Source organism: Podarcis vaucheri, assembly GCF_965113315.1.
Source record: "Podarcis vaucheri genome assembly, chromosome: 14".
Classification (NCBI taxonomy): domain Eukaryota; kingdom Metazoa; phylum Chordata; class Lepidosauria; order Squamata; family Lacertidae; genus Podarcis; species Podarcis vaucheri.
In genome coordinates, this window is record NC_138752.1 from 51,945,591 (window position 1) to 51,966,630 (window position 21,040).

Genomic DNA, 21,040 nt, shown 5'->3' on the forward strand with positions numbered 1-21,040 from the left:
GAGAATGTGAGCCGCTTTGAGACTCCTTAAAAGAGAGTGAAAGGCGGGATATCAAATCCAAACTCTTCTTCTACAGAGAGTTGCCAGGAGACTCTTCTATTCCCCCTAACAGAGATGCAATTCCCAAAGTTCCCTGTGAAAACAGATTCACAGTTAAACCACCTTAGGAACTATAGTGCTGTGAGGGGAATAGAGGCCTCCTAACATTTCTCAGCTCCCTTAGCAAACTACACACCCCAGGATCCTCTGGGGCTAGCCAATTGACAGTGGTGTCCTAATGCTTTTCAATGTGTGGTGTGGAAAGCAGACCAGACTGGCAGAAGAATCTTATTGCCTCCACAGTAGGATAATTTGGGTGCGTGTGTGCAGGGCAGGCTACGTGGCAACAATATCTCCCAACATGTTGCTCCCACAACCTGCTCCCCGGTGTCTGAGGCGGCTGCAGGACCCTGTCTAATGGTAGGGTTGGCCCTGATAAGAGTGATCTTGCCATGACATAGCAAATCATGTCCTAACAGAGACCAAGACCCTTTCAGCTGCTGAGATTGTCAGAGGGCGCCTTCTTGGAAGTTCCTCTGCCCTCAGAGGCTTGAGAGGGCAGGGCCTTCTCTGTGTCAGCACCTGCATTCTGCAGGTTTCAGAGAACGCTGAAGGCATAGCTGTTTACCCTGGCTTTTGACACTTGAGGTGTATGTAAGGTGTAAGACCCACCTTATTTTTAGGTTGTAAGTTGTTTTTAATATTGGTGTGTTTATGCTGTAACCTGCGCTGGGATCTTCGGGTGAAGGGTGGACAATATATATATATATATATATATATATATATATATATATATATATGCAGGTTTTGGTGTCTTCGGGTGTCTTCCCGTGTAAGAGTCGGGGTGTCTGTGCGACGTTTCGACGAGGTCTCACTCGTCATCTTCAGGCTGGTGCTTTCGGCTTCTTGTTACTGGCCGAAAGCACCAGCCTGAAGATGACGAGTGAGACCTCGTCGAAACGTCGCACAGACACCCCGACTCTTACACGGGAAGACACCCGAAGACACCAAAACCTGCATTCCTGTACCCGTGAAAATCTACGAAAGCATATATATATATATATATATATAATTCAGCCTCAAATCTGCATTAAACTCCCTTATTGATTCACCCTGAGTCGTTTTTTAAAATTTATTCCAGCACCACCCTTCTTATGCTCTTACCAATAGAGTCGTACCTGGTTGTCAAACAGCTTAGTTGCCGAATGTTTTGGCTCCTGAACGATTGAAACCCAGAAGTGAGTGTTCTGGTTTCCGAATGATTTTTGGAAGCTGAATGTCCGACGCAGCTTCCGATTGGCTGCAAGTAGCTCCTGCAGCCAATCAGAAGTCGAATGGACTCCCAGAACACATTGTCAACCAGAGGTACAACTGTACTTGATTTTCAGTAGAAGTGATAACTCTTCATCTGCAGCTGCTGTTTGCATCAGGTAGTATTTTGGCTCCCAGTACGTTTCCGAGCACAAGTCAAAGTCAAAGTGTTGGTGTTGACCTGTAAAGCCCTAAACGGCCTTGGCCCAGTAGACCTGAAGGAGCGTCTCCACCCCCATCGTTCACCGAGGTCCAGCTCTGAGGGCCTTCTGGTGGTTCCCTCACTGCGAGAAGCAAAGCTACAGGGAACCAGGCAGAGGGCCTTCTTGGTAGTGGCGCCCGCCCTGTGGAACACCCTCCCATCAGATGTCAAAAAGATAAACAACTATCTGACATTTAGAAGACCTCTGAAGGCAGTCCTGTTCAGGGAAGTTTTTAATGTGTGACATTTTAATGTATTTTTAATCCTTGTTGGAAGCCATCCAAAGTGGCTAGGGAAACCCAGCCAGATGGGTGGGGTACAAATAATAAATTGTTGTTGTTGTTATTAAAACTGGATGCATCACCAGGTGTTCTCTGCCCCGGCAGGTGAAGCGCAACCTCCTCAACGTCTCATACCACATTGCGCAATACACCAGCATCATTTCGGACCTGCGCCGGCAGATCGAATGCTTGAAGGCGAAGCTGGAAAATCAAGAGAGGGAAAAGCGCCTTCTCAGTCCTGCGGTCAAAGATGTCCAAGGCAGAGGAGATGGAGGTGGTTGGGTTGTCCTCTTCACGGTCTTGCTCCGTCCAGTAGGGCTTGCTTCTAGGATGCCCAGAATGGTACCCTAAGCCTGCGGTGGAGAAAACTGTGGCACTCCAGATGTTATCAGACTACACCTCCCATCAGTACCAGGCCGCAGTGGTCAGGAATGATGAGAGTTGTACGTCCAACATGGATGGGTTGTGGCAAGTTCCCTCACACCCTTGGCTCTCTCACTGGTCTTACAGATTGTTGTCGGATTCCAACTCCCGACATCCCTAGACCATGTGGCCAGTGATCAAACCAAACCAAACATTTATTGTCATGTTCAATGACCAGCATTTTGTGACAATAATTTTATTAATTTTCAATTACAATCCAATAATAGCCTCATTATAACAATACCAATTTATAATGCAATCAATAACATCAATCATTCAAATACCAAATTATATAATTTAGATAAGGTGGGGCCCCTACATGCTAGAATTGATGGTTTGATTATTTTCTTTATTTCTGTGTTCCAAAATCTTCATGATTTCAGTTACATTCCAGTCATCATAATAATCCCTTATATAACAGCTGCAATATTTATAACTTCTATTTGTGTGGACACATTAAATGATTTATAAAACTACGGGTGAGGCAATGACCAGGATTAAGAAAAGAATAAGAAGCAGATGTGTCTATAATAGGGAAAAATAATAATAAAATAAAACAACTAGCAGTGAATCATAGAATTGTGGAGTTGGAAAGAACCCAAAGGATCATCTTGTCCAAGCCTACAAGGCAGGAATCCCAGCTAATGAGTGAAATAAAACAGGCACCATTTTTAAAAAAAAGTTGTAGTCCTGTCACCAACTCCAAAGAGAGAAATTCCATGATTTCGGGTCCTGGCAGATTTTGCCTGCTTCAGCACAGTACATGCCCACGCTGAGAGTGATAGATGCTCTTTGATCTGAAAGGATTAAAAGGAACATAAGACGTTTTTGATCCTCCTTGCAGGTTTCGTAAGAGGGGCTCGATAAAGGTTTAGCACAGGTGTCAGTAGAAGGAGCAGTGCAGGAGGACATGGGGTCCACACCAACCTCTCCAGAGTCTCAGGGACACTTGTGTTTGGCCAACGGCCAAGGTCCAGGAATGACAGGAGTTATAGTGCAGCAACATCTGGGAGGCTTGCGGCTTCCTCCTCTGTGCCCTGGGTGCTAGAAACACGCTTAAAAAAGAAAAGGGGATGGAAGCAGGGGTGGGAAAGTGCCTGTGCTCTTGTTTTCCCGCAGCGGAGGCTCCCCATGACCCTGAAGAGGACAGCCGTCAGCAGATGAACAAGTTGCGGGAACAGCTGGTTGGGGCTTTCAAGGAGCAGATGGACATGAGACGCAGCCTGATGGAGCTGGAGAAGACAGACATGGAGCTGCATGTAGACACCTCCAGGCATCTGCTAATGATTGCTGAGTGAGCTGAGGGACTGATGGGCAACTGTGCTTTTTTTGGGGGGGGGTCCTCTAAGGTGAAAAGAACTGGGTAGTATTAACAATGCACCTAAGAAGGGTGGCTGCTTCTGCCCAGAGAGAGAGAGAGAGAGAGAGAGAGAGAGAGAGAGAGAGATATCTGCATAAAATTGGCCGGTGCTAATTTATATGAACAGATGTCAATATAGATTCAGGTAGGTAGCTGTGTCGGTCTGATGCAGTCGAAATAAAAAAATAAAAAAATTGTCCAGTAGCACCTTAGAGCACCAGGCAGAGGGCCTTCTTTGTAGTGGCCTCCCAGCAGATGTCAAAGCAATAAACAACTATTTTACTTTTAAAAGACAACTGTTTAGGGAAGTTTTTAATGTCTGATGCTGTATTGTTTTTAATATTTGGTGGAAGCTGCCCAGAGTGGCTGTGGAAACCCGGCCAGTTTGGCGGGGTATAAATAATAAATTATTATTATTAGAGACCAACTAAGTTTGTTCTGGGTATAAGCTTTCGTGTGCATGCACACTTCTTCAGGCGCATGCACACGAAAGCTTACACCCAGAACAAACTTAGTTGGTCTCTAAGGTGCTACTGGACAATTTTTTAATTATTCAGGTGCAAATATAGAAACTGTTACTACTAGCAGGCTCATGCCTGGTGTTGTTCAGGAATTCCGAGGAACCAAAAAATAATAACAATAATCAGCGCAGGTGGTAAAATTCATTGTGGTTTTGAAAGGTGTGGTCCAATGTCTTGATTTGAAATGGCACTCTGTGGTATCCAAACATGGACAAAAAACCTGCTCCCTCATCTCAGGAACCGTCATGCAAAATGTGGTTAAGATATTGGAAGCAATGTCCAAATGCCCAGCAAACTGGGAAACAGAAAGCTTTCCTTAATATATAAAAAGGTAAAGGTACCCCTTGACCGTTAGGTCCTGTTGTGGACAACTCTGGGGTTGCGGTGCTCATCTCGCTTTATTGGCCGAGGAACCGGCGTACAGCTTCCGTGTCATGTGGCCAGCATGACTAAGCCGCTTCTGGCGAACCAGAGCAGCGCATGGAAACACCGTTTCATTCCACTGGAGTGGTACCTATTTATCTACTTGCACTTTGACGTGCTTTCGAACTGCTAGGTTGGCAGGAGCAGGGACCGAGCAACGGGAGCTCACCCTGTTGCGGGGATTCAAACCGCTGAGCTTCTGATCGGCAAACCCTAGGCTCCTAGACCACACCGCTACCCGCGCCCCTCTTTCTTTAATATACAGTGGTGCCTCACAAGACGAAAAGAATCCGTTCTGTGATTCTCTTTGTCTAGCGGTTTTTTCGTCTTGCGAAGCAAGCCCATTGACGGATTAGCGGATTAGCGCTATTAGCGGCTTTTAGCGTCTTATTGGCTTATCGGATCAGCTGATAAGCGGCTTAGCGGCTTAGAAAAAGGGGGGGGAGGAAAAAAACCCCGCAGGAACTCGCAAGACATTTTCGTCTTGCGAAGCAAGCCCATAGGAGATTTGTTTTGCGAAGCACCTCCAAAACGGAAAACTCTTTCGTCTAGCGAGTTTTCCGTCTTGCGAGGCATTCGTCTTGCGGGGCACCACTGTATAGTAGGTAATAATTTGATGGAAATACAGTCTCAAGGTTATTGGGCAAGACTGGGAATCGGTGAGTGGCGTGCTTGCTCACCTTTGCTTCCCAGGTGCTCACTATGGAAAGGCAGCTTCAGGCCTCCTGCTTGAACCAGGCACTGCAGGCTGTTTTTGGCCCATCAAGGGATTCAATTAATCCACAAGGCTATTTCCCCTGGACCACACACATCAGCTGAAGTCACTGGCGACATCAGCTAGCGGATAGGAGGACAGGGTTTAATCCTGCGCTGGCTACATGATCCCGTTCCCAAGCAAGGAACAAGGTTACACAGTGAAGGCAGCAAGATTTAATCCCTGGCTCCCAAAGTGCAAACATCCCTGCAGCTACCACCTTGTCTTTAGAACAGCAGTTCCAGGGGTTTTGAAAGTTCTTGGGTGAACACTAGAGGGCACTGTAGCCTCTGATACAGGAGTCTGCCCAATTAGGTACTGGGAGTCTTGATAATAATCATGCCAGGAGAAAACTTTATTTACCGTATTTATTTAAACTTCTAATACACTGATTTTTTTTAAAAAAACCAAACAAACCTGAAAGCAGTTTATAAAGACAATAAAACAATAACATTATTAATAAAAGTGATTGAAAACAACTATTTTAAAACTATTTTTTTAAAAATTAAATTACCAATAAGCTCAAAAATGGATTGAAACACACACCAACATGTCTGAGCTGGCTTGTCTAAAGAAAAAATGTTATTTTTTCCTGGCAAACACCAAAAAGAGTGCCTCCTGATGTCTATAAGGCAGGGAGTTCCACAGTTACGTGTTGCTGCCACACTTAAAGATTGATTCCTTACAAACGCAGAACTGGTGTTCTGTAGCTCCCGGAACAGGGCCGGTTCCACAGATGGAAGCGTTCAAGGGGGCAGATATGGGGCAATGCGATCTCGCAGGTAAACTGGTCCCAAGTTGTTGAGAGTTTTATACACTAATAGGCCTTGCCAAGGTGTAAACGACCTTGATCTACTGTGTCCTTTGTTTGTAGCTGGGAACAAGAAAAGGCCCGCCAGACTGACAGGTATCCCAGCAAGCAGCAGGTGGGCGCGAAAGAGGAGGAAGCCATGGAGGAGGCAGAGCAAGGAGGAGATTCGCCAGAGCCTCACGAAGTCCTGGTAGCCAAGGAGGAGATCAGCATGCTCTTATCTGAGCAGCGGAAAACAGCTGTCTTGAAGGTAACGCACTGCATCCCTCTATGAAAGCCGTGTTGTTGTTGTCTCATGATGGGCCAAACCTGAGGCTGAAAAACAATATTTTATTTTATTTTTTAAAAGATATGCATGTCTGGAAATGAGCTTTTTACTTAGGGATTCTCCTGGAACCTCGCTGTGCTAGAGGCCACGCTTAGACCTCACCTGGAGTAGTGTGTCCAGTTCTGGGCACCACAGTTCAAGAAGGACACTGACAAACTGGAACGTGTCCAGAGGAGGGCAACCAAAATGGTCAAAGGCCTGGAAACGATGCCTTATGAGGAACGGCTAAGGGAGCTGGGCATGTTTAGCCTGGAGGAGAGGAGGTTAAGGGGTGATATGATAGCCATGTTCAAATATATAAAAGGATGTCACATAGAGGAGGGAGAAAGGTTGTTTTCTGCTGCTCCAGAGAAGCGGACACGGAGCAATGGATCCAAACTACAAGAAAGAAGATTCCACCTAAACATTAGGAAGAACTTCCTGACAGTAAGAGCTGTTCGACAGTGGAATTTGCTGCCAAGGAGTGTGGTGGAGTCTCCTACTTTGGAGGTCTTTAAGCAGAGGCTTGACAACCATATGTCAGGAGTGCTCTGATGGTGTTTCCTGCTTGGCAGGGGGTTGGACTCGATGGCCCTTGTGGTCTCTTCCAACTCTAGGATTCTATGACCTTGGAAGTTCTGCTTTGCCAGATACGGTGTCCCGCTCCTCGTTTAATTCGCACAGCAACCCTGTGAGGTGGACTGAGCTGAGAGAGAGCTCATGCCTGGCCCAAGGTCACCCAGCGAGCGTCATGACCAAGTGGGAATTTGAATCCTGCTTTCTCCCAGGTCCCAATCCTGCTATCTAGACACTACACGGCTGAATGTTGGGAGATTCGGGACAGGTGCTTCATAACCCTTTTACGTGTGTTTTTTTTGGGGGGGCGTTATTGGGTTGCTTTTGGTTTTCTTACGTATTTTCTGTTTTTGTATATATATTGTCAGGGAACGGCCATCAGTTCAGGAGGGAGAGAGAGAGCCTACAGGGATCGTGGGAAGTAGCTCCTCTTCAACGGAGGAGAGTAAACGCACCGCCAGTGGAGAGGAGGTGCGGGAGTCGGAAGTGGCGAGGCGGTCCCAGGACCCCTTGCCTGGGAGAAGCGGGGAGGGAAGGGGTCCTCCGCTGCCCACGCCCTCTTTGCGCAGAAAGCATTCGCGCAGAGAGGGGAGGCACAGATTGGGCGTCAAGAAGCTGCTTTGCTGGGGAAAGTTTAGGAACCGCCCACTCACAGATTCTGCCAGTGATTGAGACAGCCACGGGAGAGTGGCGCTCCGGACAGATAAAGTTTATTTTGGCAGCAAAGCCAAGGCTTCACAGATATTTGCCTGCTTGCTCTTGAGCAACCCCTTGGAAACATAACATATATATATATATATATATATATATATATATATATATATATAGTGATTTCGTGTTGTGAACTGCCCTGAGATCTGCAGGTATGAGACGGGATGCAAATTTTAATAACAGCAATAATAATCATGGTGGTAATAGTGATGCTGATGCTGGCTGAGGTTTCGTTTAGTTGCTAATTAGAGGGTCAGAGTGTTGCTTTGCTTCTTGAGTGGTATTCTTAATGTTGTTTGCTATTATTTATACAGCTAGTATATTCTTTTTGTTTTTCCATAAATGCCATATTATATGAAATGTCAACGTATTATATGATACCCCCTTTCCCCCTTAGTATTATATACAATATTGTATATTTTTCTTTGCTGTAAGTCACTTGGAGGTCTTCTGATCACAAGTGACTAATAAGTTTAATCAATATTACTACTACTACTACTAATAAAATAAATGGGTCGCTGGCCTGCTCCCGCAGGCTCTCCTTATTTGGGCTTATTTAGGAGCCTGACTCATGGTCACCTATCCCCTTCCTCCCCCCCCTTTTACTTTTTTGTTAGTTTTTTAACATAACATTTTCAACAATTATTAAACATGCTTTTATATCTTATACAATTTTTTGACTACCATCAATCACATCTGAAAATTTTCCAATCTTTTCACTTAATATACATTTCTTACTTTCACTAATTGCGTTTAAATCTCATAACTAATGTCTCTCTTATTTGCAATATTTCATATATTTCTCCTTACAAAACTTCTTGTAGTCCTACTAGTGTAATCTGTTGACTACAGTTGCTCTTCAATCAGTTCTTATATTTCTTCCAATCTCTGGTCCCGCAGGTTTCGAATCCTTCCTGTCATTCTATCCGATTCTGCTTAGTCCGTTAATTTTGTCTGCCGTTCTTCTTTCCTCGGCACCTCTCCCCTTCCTAATTTAGGCCGACATAGAGCAGCGCCTGGCAAATGCCAGAAAGAAGGTTTTGCAGATGGAGAAGCTGCTGCCTGAGCAGATCACCAGTGAGGACCAGAAGGAAGTCCTGAGGCTCCTTTGCAAAGCCCATGAGCTGGAAGTCGGCAAGACCGAGCTGCAGGCCAACGCCTTGCGCAAGGAGACCCTGCTGTGCCAGAAGGACTTGCTCATCCACAGCCACCAGCAGCAAAGGCGCCTCTGCCGAGAGATAATCCAGCAGCAGCAGCAGCTGATAAGGGGTGAGTGGGCGGGGCCAGAGCCCAAAGTGGGCGGGGCCCTTACCTGTCGGACCAGATTCCAGGCACAACCAAGACCACACAAGGAGAAGGCAATTGCCCAGCCCCGGTCTCTGTTGTGTTTTACAGAGGTTGTGGGCAGTCCTGGGTGCCACAGAACCACGGAACTGTAGAGTTGGAAGGGACCCCTAGTGGCGTCTAGTTCAGCCCTCTCCAGTGCAGGAATCTCAAAGCATCCCTGACAGGTGGCCCTCCAACCTCTGTGTGTTTTAACAAACTTTTTTAAATAAAAGAATGGAAATGGTTTATTGTATATTTACAGATAAATTGTAAACAGATAAGAACATTGGCAGGATCATTGTAATAACCTGAAGTTTTATTATTTATTTATTTATTTCCCTCCCTTCCCAGTTCAAAAACCGGGCTCAGGGTGGCTAACAACAAATTCAAAACACTTTAAAACACTTAAGAATAAAAGCAGCATAAAATACAGTATAAAAACATGAATAACAATAAAAATCAAAAATCAGTTATAATCCCCAGAATAAGAGTTTTATATATTTAAAGTAGATAAATGAATGAACAAATTAAGTGAATTTGGATATGCAGAAGATATTGAAAATAATTTTTAGGAACTACAGAAAGAGGGGGAAGGAAGTCGAGTTTTGAAATGTTAAAATGATTTTAAAATTAATGAAATGTATAAACCTGAAAAGCATAAATAATTTTTTTTTAAAGAAAGAAAGAAAGAAAGAAAGAAAGAAAATGTTGCCAATAGTCCATTTGTGAAACCTCATTTGTCTGCAGTATTAAGCCTCCCCTCTGGAAGGACCCAATGGGATATTTGTTGCTATCTTACATTGATTGCCCATCTTTCTTCCACGCTGGTGCCCATCCAAGGGCTCTTCACCCTCAGCAGAAGAGGACAGCTGTTTGCCACCTGAGGAATGGGTCCCTTCTGTGAGAATGTTTCCCTCTTAACCAGAGCAAACAAGCGTCTTCCATGAGGCAGCCCTTCAGATGATAACAACAGCAACAACAATTTATTATTTGTACCCTGCCCATCTGGCTTCCAATAAGGATTAAAAATACATTAAAATGTCATACATTAAAAACTTCCCTAAACAGGGCTGCCTTCAGATGTCTTCTAAAAGTCATATAGTTGTTTTTTTCTATGACATCTGACGGGAGGGTGTTCCAGAGGGCAGGTGCCACCACTGAGAAGGCCCTCTGCCTGGTTCCCTGTAACTTCACTTCTCGCAGTGAGGGAATTGCCAGAAGGCCCTCCGAGCTGGACCTCAGTGTCCAGGCAGAATGATGGAGGTGGAGACACTCCTTTAGGTATACTGGTATACAGATATTTGGAGATGGTTGTCGCATCACCTCTCCGTCTTCCCTTCTCCAGGCTGTACAAACTCAGCTCCACGCAACCCATCTGTTTTTGTGTCCTCACCTGTGCAAGCTTCCTTCCTTTTCTACAGACCACAACATCCCCGTGCCAGAGCTGTTGGGAAAACTGTACCAGCTGCATATCCGTGAGTTGGAGGAAGGGACCCTGGGCCGGCTTCTGGCACTACACTCCCTGATGTCTGGAGCACTCCAGGTGAGGCAGAACTATCCTTCCTTTTCTCGAAATAGGAACAGGGACATAGGAAGTTGCCCTCGACAGCGACAGGACCATCGGTCCATCTGGCTTAGTACTGTCTGCACTGACTGGCAGCAGCTCTCCAGTCTTCCTGTGTGCAAAGCAGATGTTCTGCCATTGAGCGATGGTCCTTCCCCATACCTCACTGTTCTCTAGGGAGGAAGGGAAAACAAAACACGGGGCTGCTCTTGAAACTGTCCCAGAAACTCCCGTGGGTTTGTGGCTTAGGACCCAGAAACTCCAGCCTTTGTGGCTTAGGGCCCTCATATTTACAGGACTGCCTCTCCTGGTCTGCCCTGCAGAGGACCTTGAGGTGCATGAATAATCATAGTTTAGAGGTCCCGGGCCCTAAGGAAGTCAGACTATCCTCCACAAGGGCCAGGGCCTTCTCAGTGATGGCTCCGACCTGGTGGAATGCTCTGTCCCATAAGACTAGGGCCCTACAGGATTTAATCCCCTTTCTGTAAGACAGAGCCATTCTGCCTAGCCTTTAATTTGAATTCAGCCTGATCTTTTATTTCCCTTCTCTTCCCTCCCCCTTACCCGCTCTGGGATCCCACAGCTAATTCTTCCTTGGTCTCCTCGCTGGCCCAAATAGGACTAATTCAGCCAGCTAGCCCTGGTGATCATCTAATGTTTATTGCATGGATTTTCCCCCTAAATTGATTTTTGAATTCTGAATTTATTGTTATTCACATTTTATACTGTATTTTAAGCTGTTTTTTGTTGCATTAATTAAGTGTTTTAAGTTTGTTGTTAGCTGCCCTGAGCCCAGTTTTCTGAACCGGGAAGGGCAGGGTATAAATAAAAAAATATTATTATTTATTATTAACCTGGGGCCAGGCGGTGCTGGATTTCCCAGCTTTCAAATTCCAAAAATGAGGGGTGCTAAAAACTTGTAGCATGAATCGGGAACTCAGAAGATATTATGATTAAATTACTTTTGCTTGGTAAGTAAAATGTGTGTAACATTGCATTAAAATAATTGAAAATGATTGCAACCTATGGCCATACCTTCGAAGTTGAACGGAATCTGTTCCAAAAGTCCATTTGGCTTCCAAAATGTTTGAAAACCAAAGTGTTATGTATTGAAGTTCTCACCCTGGCCGCCAGGAGTATTGTGTATGTAGTTTTCACTCAGGTCCACGTCAGTTATTTTAGGCGGGAAACCCTGGGTCGTTGTTGCTACATTGTTGACAGCCGGCTGCCTATAAAAGCAGGCCGGCTGAGCTGTTTGCTGATCAGTTCTGTTCCAGCTTACAAATAAAGAGCTGCTCTGGAGAAATCGCTGTGTCGTCTGCTATGTTCGCTCACAACTTAACACAAAGTGTGGCTTCTGATTGTCTGCAGGAAGTTCCTGCAGGTAATCAGAAGCCGTGGAAGCCCCGTTGGACGTTCGGCTTCCAAAAATAGCTAGCAAACCGCAACAGTCACTTCCAAGTTTGCGATGTTTGGGAGCCAAAACGTTTGAGAACTAAGCTGATCAAAAACCAAGGTACGACTGTACTTGCAGTTATATTGTTAATTCATTTCTTATTATTTAGCATTGCTTGACATTATCAGAAGGTGAAATTAAAATCCTTTGGTTTTCCGAAAGCAGTCTCTGTGCTTCTTCATCAAACATAAGACTTACCAAGCTAAATGTTGTCCATTCACAAGAACAAGAGCAGATTTGAATTCTTCACACCCGAGAGCGTATTTTTAAGACCCCCTACTGAAGAAATTTTCAAAAATTAAGTTCCACCCCTGAAATGACATGCCCTGGTACATGGATAGCCAACAGGTCGAGCGGTTGAGCACCGGTTGTTAGAAATTGATTGTGGGGTAATTTTTGTCTGTGTCACTGACGATTCGATTTCGACCTTCCTGCCTAAAAAAAGCTCAACAACTTTGACCTGAACCCCCCCCCAAAAGGTAGACAATAATGTCTTCCCTCCTTAAAAAAAGCTCAGAAACTTCTTTGACCTGCCCTCCCATGGGTAGATCACTGCCAGTTTTTCATCCTGTGAGTAGATCACAATCTCCCTGCCCTAGTGTGAAGGATCAGCCTGGACCAGCCTTCTGGCAGCTCCATGCCATTGGTGGGTGGGGCTGCCCCTTTTCCTGTCTGTCTACCTGATGATCAGCGATTTGCCACTTTATCAGGCTGCCAGCCTGGGTTGAGACGCTTTGCCCCTGGGCCTATGCCAGCACATTGTCTATTTTATTTCCCCCTCTTTTTGCTGCTAAAATAGGGTGGGTTCTTAGAAGGCCAGGGGGGAAAAATGCTCAAAATGGTTTGGGTTTAGCCCTTCCTGTTCCAGGACATAGCTACAGCTGCCAGGGAAGTTGTCTGAAGAAGCAAACAACAAGATTTTTTATATTTCATTTTACAATGTATATAAAACAGAGAGAGGGGTTATAACAACAGGTGAAAATTAAAAGATGAAAGACAGAACTATGGAATAGGCAGGTGTGGAATGAGTACAATTGCACAAAATAACAAAAGATGGAAGCAACTATCCACCCAGCTAAAATCTGTGATGGGAAAGTAGTCGATTCTAGAGTGCACATCCACCGGGTGACAGAGATTTCCCCCTCTTGTCTTCCTTCCCTGATAGGATGGCTCTGCTCACGATAAGGCTCAGCCGCTGGAACTAAACAAAGAAGAGAACCAAAAAGGATTGCTGGAGCGCAAGAAAGATTTCGTTTGGGGGTCAAAATTTGAGCTACCCCCAATTGTTGTGGAATCGGACAGGTACTTGCATTCTTTACAAAGCCCTCTCTGGTCCTCCCCCCACTGCACTCTTGCAGTCAAACGCCTCCCTCTGGGAAGGGCTTTGTGGCTCTTCCGACACAACGGCCACTCGCAGAAATGGCCAATTCCCTGTTTTCCATCTGATTTTGCCTGGGCTCATCCAGTGTTGTCTGCTTAATGAGTCAGAGGGGTTGGGTTTCCTGGCTGTACATCTCTCCCTCTCTCTTCTCTCGATGTTCTTAGCGACAGCTACAGATCGTCTAAAAACACCCCGGCCAAAAGGAGCCATGACTGGAGCCACACCCCTGCTTTGGCCGACTTGCTAAGAACTCCTGTTCGCCAACAGGTCAGTTGGTCAACATCATCCTCTCCCTTTTGTAGCACTGACAACAACCCTCTGGGAGGTTAGACTGCAAGAGAACATTGGGCATCCAGCATTGCCAAGCTTCTAGTCCCTGGTGCACAACAAAGAGAGAGGGCTTCTAGGTTTCCACAATGGCTGCTTACTGTCAAATAGCCATATTTCATTTAACCCCCTTTCTTGAACAGGGCATCTTCACAACATGTAACTGGATAGCTTGGTCAGTAGAGCATGAGAGTCTTAATTACAGGATCATAGATTTGAGTCCCACATGGGGGCAATATTCTTGCATTGCATGGAGTTGGACTAAATGACCCTTGTAGTCTTTTCCAACTCTACAGTTCTCCGTTTAGCAAAATATTTCACTCTTCTTTTCCCCCTGTTCAGTTTCTCTTTTTTCCACTTCCCCTCGAAAACTCAATATTGACTATATTTTTAAACTCAATGAAACACCTGTGCACTTTCTCCAGGGGTAGAGGATCCAGTCCACTGATATTCTGGTCGGATTACGGCCCTCATGGATTACTTAGCCACTTCTGCATCAGGGATGGGGAGCCTGTGGCCTTCCAGATGTTGCAAACTCAAACTCCCATCTGCCCCAGCCATCAAGGCCAATGGTCCAAGACGGTGGCACTTGGAGATCAGGAGCATGTGGGTGGAGAATGACAGGACATTGTTCTAAATCAGTGTTTCCCAACCGGTGTTCCGTGGCACACTAGTGTGCCGCAAGACGTTGCCTGGTGTGCCGTGGGAGGGAGGCGGGCGAGTCAGGCGGCGAGAGGCGGGGCGGCGGGGAGAGGCCACCCAGCGTGGGGCTCTCGCCGTCTGCCTGCCTGGCTGCCTGCGTGGCGCTGACGTCACAGGGCTGTAACGTGCCCCACATAGGCACACGCGGGGCGGCGAGCGAGCTCCCTCCCACATCCCATCGCCGCTCGCTTCGGCCGGCCTACTGGGCTGTCGCAGGCGGAAGGCCTGCGCATGCACGAGGTTTTTGCGCCTTCGGGATTCCCTTCACGCCTTCCTCCTCCCGGGTCCTTGAGAGCGCGGGAAGCGGCAGCGCGAGACCGACGTTGAGCCTGGTAGGTATTGCGCTTGCCAAGGCAGTCATTTGGGAAATGAAAACTTGCAAAGCAAGCAACCAGTTCAATCTGAAGTACGTGTATGCTTAATATCCTGTATCTGAAACCTGTTCTGCCCCCTCCCCCACACTTGGTGCCATTTTCATCTACACATGCAGCAGAGTAAGTTGACCCAGAATAGTACCAATTCAGATGGCAGATGGGAGAATGACAGTGCTGAATGCTTTCCCATGTAGAACAGTCCCTGCAAATAAAAACCTAGCATATTTGGAAGAGGGATGCTAGCCTAACCATTACCTTCTATGCTGTTACTATTTTTTTATTTTTTTTTACATAAGTAAAAAGTGACCTTTCCCCATCTGGCATGGTGGTGTGCCTCGAGATTTTTTTCATGAAACAAGTGTGCCTTTGCCCAAAAAAGGTTGGGAAACACTGTTCTAAATTGTGCTCCAGCTATTTTATTTCCTTCCCTGTCGTCCATCTCTCTTCTTTAGGGATCAGATGTGGTTCTTTTGTATCCTTCTCTCTCTGCCCCAGTTGCTGCAGGATAGTCATGAGCAGGAGGGCATGGGATGGAGGTGAACCCTTAACACATAAACATTTGGGTCTGGGGGATAGAGGCAGTTCCGTTCTAGAAATGGATGCTATTCTACGTCGTGCCAAAAGCTCAGCAGTATCGTCTGGCTCCTGCCAAATCATGCCGGACTTGGTGGGCCTTTGGTCTGATGCAGTGGCCAAACTCTCCCATGTTCTTATGCTTCAAGGCTCAGGGGGAGCAGGCGAATGGTCCAAAACAGACAAGGCTGAAGCCTCAGAGAAGCAGGGTCAAAGCCCAGTAGGGGTCAAGACCCAAGGGAACAGGACCTTAGGAAGCTAAGCCTTTTTATAGGGCCTAGTGGACAGGGATTGGCCCTGGAGGGTCAGCTGACCAGGTGCTTAGGCAGGGCGGTACTGCAGCCTAGATGGCACTGTTGAGGCACTGAGCTCAGTGTTGCAGCGGAACTGCCTTTTGCATTGAAATATTTGCTAAGTAATAAACACAGGGAGCAAATGCTGAGTGTTGCTTGCTTTGGTTTCTAGAGGGTGACCTCAGGCATCCCTTTGCGAAAGGTGGCTTCCAAGCTACAGACCCCTCCTTCCCGCGACTCCGGTTGCAAAAAGTCCAACGAGGACATCTCCAGCAGCTCTCTGAGCCAGGAAGCTTTGAGGGAGATTGCCGAGGGCACCAGGCGGATTGCTCTGATTGCCGCCCGTCGCCGTTCCCGAACTCAGGACAGAGACCCCAGTGGGGAGGTCTCTTCCGTCCATGGTTTTGAGGAAGGGACTCTGGAGCTGCATCCCAGCTCCCCTCCGGGGCACCTCTTGAAGGATACGGAGAGCGTCCACGGCCTCAGCATGGAGCCCCAGAGAGAAAAACGGCCACAGCACAAGGCTCAGAAGGAGCAGCTCTTGGAATGGAAAGCTGGGAAGAAGAGATCGCGCTCCCTTGACCCTACCTCCCCCAGGGTATGTCTGCTTTGGGGGGAAATTTGCAGGTCCATTCGATAGAAAAATGAGGCAAAGGGGGAAAGCACTAGTTGAATGGTGTCTGCTAGGGATCGTTCCAGTTGCTGTGTACTCTGCACTGCTACAACAGCCACCAGCATTTTGCTTCACAGGCCAACTCCTGCGCCATGAAAAGTGAGATTCCGCAACATGCATAAATTACGCAATGAAGCACATGCACGTGCTTCCAATTTGTTGCACAGTTCTTTTCTTGCTGTTGTTGTTACTCTTTTGCACCAATTCTTCTACAGTCGTTTATGGAAGTCGAATGGAATCCATTCCAGAAGTCCGTTCGACTTCCAAAACGTTTGGAAACCAAAGCACAGCTTCTGATTGGCTGCAGGAAGCTCCTGCAGCCAATTGGAAGCCCCGTCGTATGTTTGGCTCCCAAAAGTAGTTCGTAAAGCAGAACAGTCACTTCCAGGTTTGCGGCGTTTGGGATCCAAAACGCTTGAGAACTAAGCTGTTTGAAAACCAAGGTAAGACTGTATTAACAAGGAGAAAGGACAAGGACTCTACTGTTTAAGCTGCAGAGTAGGAAACTCACGGTCTGCTGAGGCTGCTGCAGATTCTGCAGGTGTTTTGCATGCCAACTTTTAAATGCCTGCTGAAAACATTTCTGTTCTGCCAGGCCTCTGCAGGCAATTAAGAATACATCCTTCCACAATGGTTTTTGTTTTTCTAACTTTTTCACATGTTCTTGCTGTAAGGCTTTATGTATTTTTGTTGTCATCCACCATGATTTTTTTTATGCAGTAGTAAAGGTAAAGGACCCCTGAAAGTTAAGTCCAGTCGCAGACGACTCTGGGGTTGCGGTGCTCATCTCGCTCTATAGGCCGAGGGAGCTGGCGTTTGTCCGCAGACAGTTTTTCTGGGTCATGTGGCCAGCATAACTAAGCTGCTTCTGGCGAAATCAGAGCAGCGCACGGAAACGCTAGTGGTCTATAAACATTTATATATATATAAATAAAGAAATATGTGGAGGGCCACAGGTTCCAGCCTTGACTTAATAGCTCAACGGCAAAGCAAATGTCTGACAGGCTGAAGGAGCCATGTTCAGTCCTAGTTTTTTGTTTTTAAAAAGATCGTGTTGCTGGTGTTGGAAAAGCCCCCTGCCTGAGAGACAACTTTCTCCCCACCCCACCACCTCCTTGTCCTGTCCTGCAGGCTCCCCAAGTAAAGCACCGGGTTCCCTCCAGCTACGCAGGTGATGGACCAGACGTTCAGCTGCCCAAAATCAAGTCACCCGATGTCGTCATGAGCAGCCTTCCCCACATCCTTCCAGCTGCCACAAAAATCAAATTCTCTGTTGGCCAAGAAACAGGTAAACTGTCACCCGATGGGTCTCTCGGCGTTGGTCTAGGCAGCAGGTCTACTCGGGAGTAAACCCCAATGGATTTGATGGAGTTACTCTCAAATTGGTATAGAGGGCCCCCCTCTCTGCAATATAGTAATAATAAAAACATGGTAATAAATGAGTGATGGGCGCTTCCGTTTCCGCATTTACTCTCCCTCCTCTTCCCGTTCCTCTCCAGAAGAAAATCCCTTGCGGATTCTGGCTATCAGCAGCGCTGCCCCCAGCACCATCCAGCAGAGCAACGCAGGTCAAATGCGAGGTCAGATTCTCCAGAAGCGGGTCAAAGGTCAGTATGGGGGACTATGAATGGGCTGGGCATAAAACTCCAAACTGCACAAACCATCACCATCAGGATCCAAATTTCTGGAACCTTTTCCCCTTCTACCTAATTAGTATGTAGGATTGCCCTGCCTCCTTCAGGAGGGAGTTCCCTAAACAGGGTGCCACCACAGAGAATGCCCTGCCTTGGTTCACTGCCTTGCCTTCTAGGCAGACCATCAGCAGGAACTCTCAGGCAGAACCTAGGGCTTGGGGTGGTTGGTACTGGGGAAATAAGCAATAGCTGAGCAGCCTCTGGTTCGGATCAGGAGATTTCTCCCAATAGCCATCTGCTTTTGCACCCAGGGCCTGCAGAGAACACCAGTGGGCAGAAAAAGCAGCAGCAGCAGCAGCAGCAGCAAGTCCCCAACTCCAGAAACCCAGCAAAGACAAAATAAAGGCTAATGGAAGATGGGAAATGGCTCCTCTCTTGCCACCCAGATGCAGACGGGTTCTACTTGGCATAACATGTATTTAAGATATTGGCATTTGTGGATGACGAGAATGAATTTTTAGATTATTGCCCATAGATCAACTTATAGCATTGGGCTTTCACTTAAACTTTATTCATCATGGTTTACATTTCGCATCAGCTTTGGTTTTTTGTAAACCTCTCTACTATATTATGTGTGCTGTCTAAATTTTGCAAGATGATAAATAAACACAATCAGGACATGGAGCACATTCGAGCACACGTGCAAAATTGCATTTAAAAAAACGTATTTTATTAGGATTTTCATAGCATAACATTAACAAAAGCAAAAATTCCCTCCATATTCACACCATAGCTGTCAACTTTCAGATTTGAAAATAAGGGATCAGCAGCCTCACCTGTCCCAGGAGACAGTCTACGGGATATCTAACAATCTGGGATAGCAGCGGGAAGCAGCGGGAAACGGTGCTGGAATAAGGGAATTTCCCGCAAAAAAAGGGAAGGTTGACAGCTATGATTCACACTCCTCCTGCTTCCTTCCCTAGTCTTGGCCACTTATTTTTATTTTTGCAGTCAAATATGTCTATTTACACACAGTTCGGGTGATACATCCTGCAAACATTCCCCAAACCAGCAGGCTTTTAATGCACTGCTCTGGTTCGCTGGTTGCAGCTGTCAGGCCTGAAACATGCGCACCTCCTCCTGCAACACAAGAAGGGAATCTCCCCTGCTCTCTTGCTTGCTTGTTTTCGGGAGGCATGTCAGAGAACGGGGAGAGAGGAAGCCAGCCGTGAGGGAAAACAACCTCGATTCAGTTAGGAAGTTTCTGAAGCATGAAAGAGATGTGGAGGAATTACAGAAGACGATTTGAGCTCTCCCAGGAGGCAGGAGGGAGGTGGGTGGGGGGAGAGAGAACTTTTTGGAGCTCTGCAGGGTGAAGAGAGGACTCAGCCAACAAGGCCTAACAGAAGAGCCCTTCATCCCCCATGGCCGGAGTCCAAGCGGCTTGGACCGATGATGGGTTTACATCATGCAGCCTGTGCCCCCGTCAAAACATTTTCACAAAGGCTTAGATCATTTGGACTTCACATGGTGGTGAAGGGAGAGGAGGAACTCTGATGTGCAGGAGATAAGCTGTGGGTGCATGGAGAAGAGGAGGGTGTTTTCGCATTGTTGCGTGATACCCCAATCTCTCTCTCTCTCTCTTTTTTATTGTTCACTCTAGCACACCAAAAAGGAAAAAACAACAAATATCCATAAACACAAAACAAAAAGAACATCAAAACATCAACTAACCATCTCAAAACCTTCAAGTAAAAATGGTTGTTTTTTTCTATAGACCCAACTTCCCACCTACTCCTTACTTCAATTTCACATCAGTTGTATACTGCCACGACATAACAAGTTAAAGTTTAATAATCTTTAGTCTATCTTAAATTTTACATCATACTTGGAACTGCTACTGAAATTATTTGAATGCTGCGATGGACTTTAAACTACTATTATTTTTTCTCAGATAAATTTTGAAGACTTCCCATTTTGATATAAATACCTGTATTGGTTTATTGTTTATTTTTTCTAACAAGCTCTCTAATTCCGCATATTCAGCCAATTTTTGCATCCATTCAAATCTTGATGGGACTTTGTCACTCTTTCAGTTTGCTGCAATGAGCGCCCTTGCCTTTTTGGGAATGTCCAAATCTGTAATTCCCAAAAGGAAAGCTTCTGGGTTTTTTATTAAAGGATGTTTTTAAGATTTTTTCCAATTCTATATACATATCCTCCCAAAACACCTTGATTTCTTTACACTGTGCCACCCCAGTCTCTGAGCGGTGAGAAACGTCAGAGGTGCCTACGCTTACCCAGGGTTCGGTGTCATTGGACTGAGGGTCACCGGAGACCGTGTTGTCTTTAGGATATGGTGGTTTTATTTACACAACCTGGGCATAGGATGGAGCTCAGAGCATTAACACCCCAACAGATCTTTTTCCTCATTAGATTTCTAGTCTTGTGCCCATTATAAAGCATCTGTGTCTGAGTCTGCAGCTTCAAGTATCAGCCCAAGACTCACACACAACTCTCATAGACACAGCTGCTCTTCACCTCTTGTTCTCCATCCTAGGATGATGTGGCATCCAGCCATTTGAGGTGGAGAAAGCCCCACCCATTTTCTCTAAACACCTCTTTGGATATGTAAATGGACGTTCTTAAAGGACAAATGGTTTGCCATGGTATCCTCTGGAGAAACCCCACCCCCAACATTTGTAAATCGTTTATAAATAAATCAGACCAAGAGACAGTCAAACACGGTGGCCACAGGGTCACCCAAAAACCCAACCTTGTCTGATCCCCTCACTGCAAAACTTCTGCCAAAGTGTGGCATCAGTTTGGATTAGATAAGAAAATGATTACAAAATTTTGGCACCAGTTTTGGACAACATTGGGTTTTGGGGTGACCCTGTTTGAGTGTCTATTGCTCTGTTTCTGTGGTACTATAAAATGCGGGGTTTTCGCTACAAAATGATTACTAAACTTTGGCACCAGTTTTGAAAGGATTCCAGGTTTGGGGGTTCATAGTTA

The 21,040-nt window shown here is 46.1% G+C and overlaps 1 protein-coding gene across 2 annotated transcripts in view; it reads left to right on the forward strand.

The window, feature by feature from the left end:
* Positions 1 to 18,768, forward strand: part of LOC309518977 (kinesin-like protein KIF19) — a 35,367-nt gene extending 16,599 nt beyond the window's left edge. The window contains exons 10-20 of one of the 2 annotated variants that reach the window (XM_082199655.1): positions 1,939 to 2,107; positions 3,376 to 3,550; positions 6,189 to 6,375; positions 8,718 to 8,988; positions 10,467 to 10,588; positions 13,231 to 13,367; positions 13,611 to 13,713; positions 15,888 to 16,313; positions 17,520 to 17,676; positions 17,888 to 17,999; positions 18,353 to 18,768. In XM_082199655.1, coding sequence (XP_082055781.1) covers positions 1,939 to 2,107; positions 3,376 to 3,550; positions 6,189 to 6,375; positions 8,718 to 8,988; positions 10,467 to 10,588; positions 13,231 to 13,367; positions 13,611 to 13,713; positions 15,888 to 16,313; positions 17,520 to 17,676; positions 17,888 to 17,999; positions 18,353 to 18,425 — 1,932 coding nt within the window. In that variant the 3' untranslated portion in view covers positions 18,426 to 18,768. Of the gene's footprint in view, positions 1 to 1,938; positions 2,108 to 3,375; positions 3,551 to 6,188; positions 6,376 to 8,717; positions 8,989 to 10,466; positions 10,589 to 13,230; positions 13,368 to 13,610; positions 13,714 to 15,887; positions 16,314 to 17,519; positions 17,677 to 17,887; positions 18,000 to 18,333 lie in introns of both variants that reach the window. The other variant, XM_082199654.1, reaches the window with a different exon arrangement.
* The last annotated feature ends 2,272 nt before the right edge of the window (positions 18,769 to 21,040 follow it).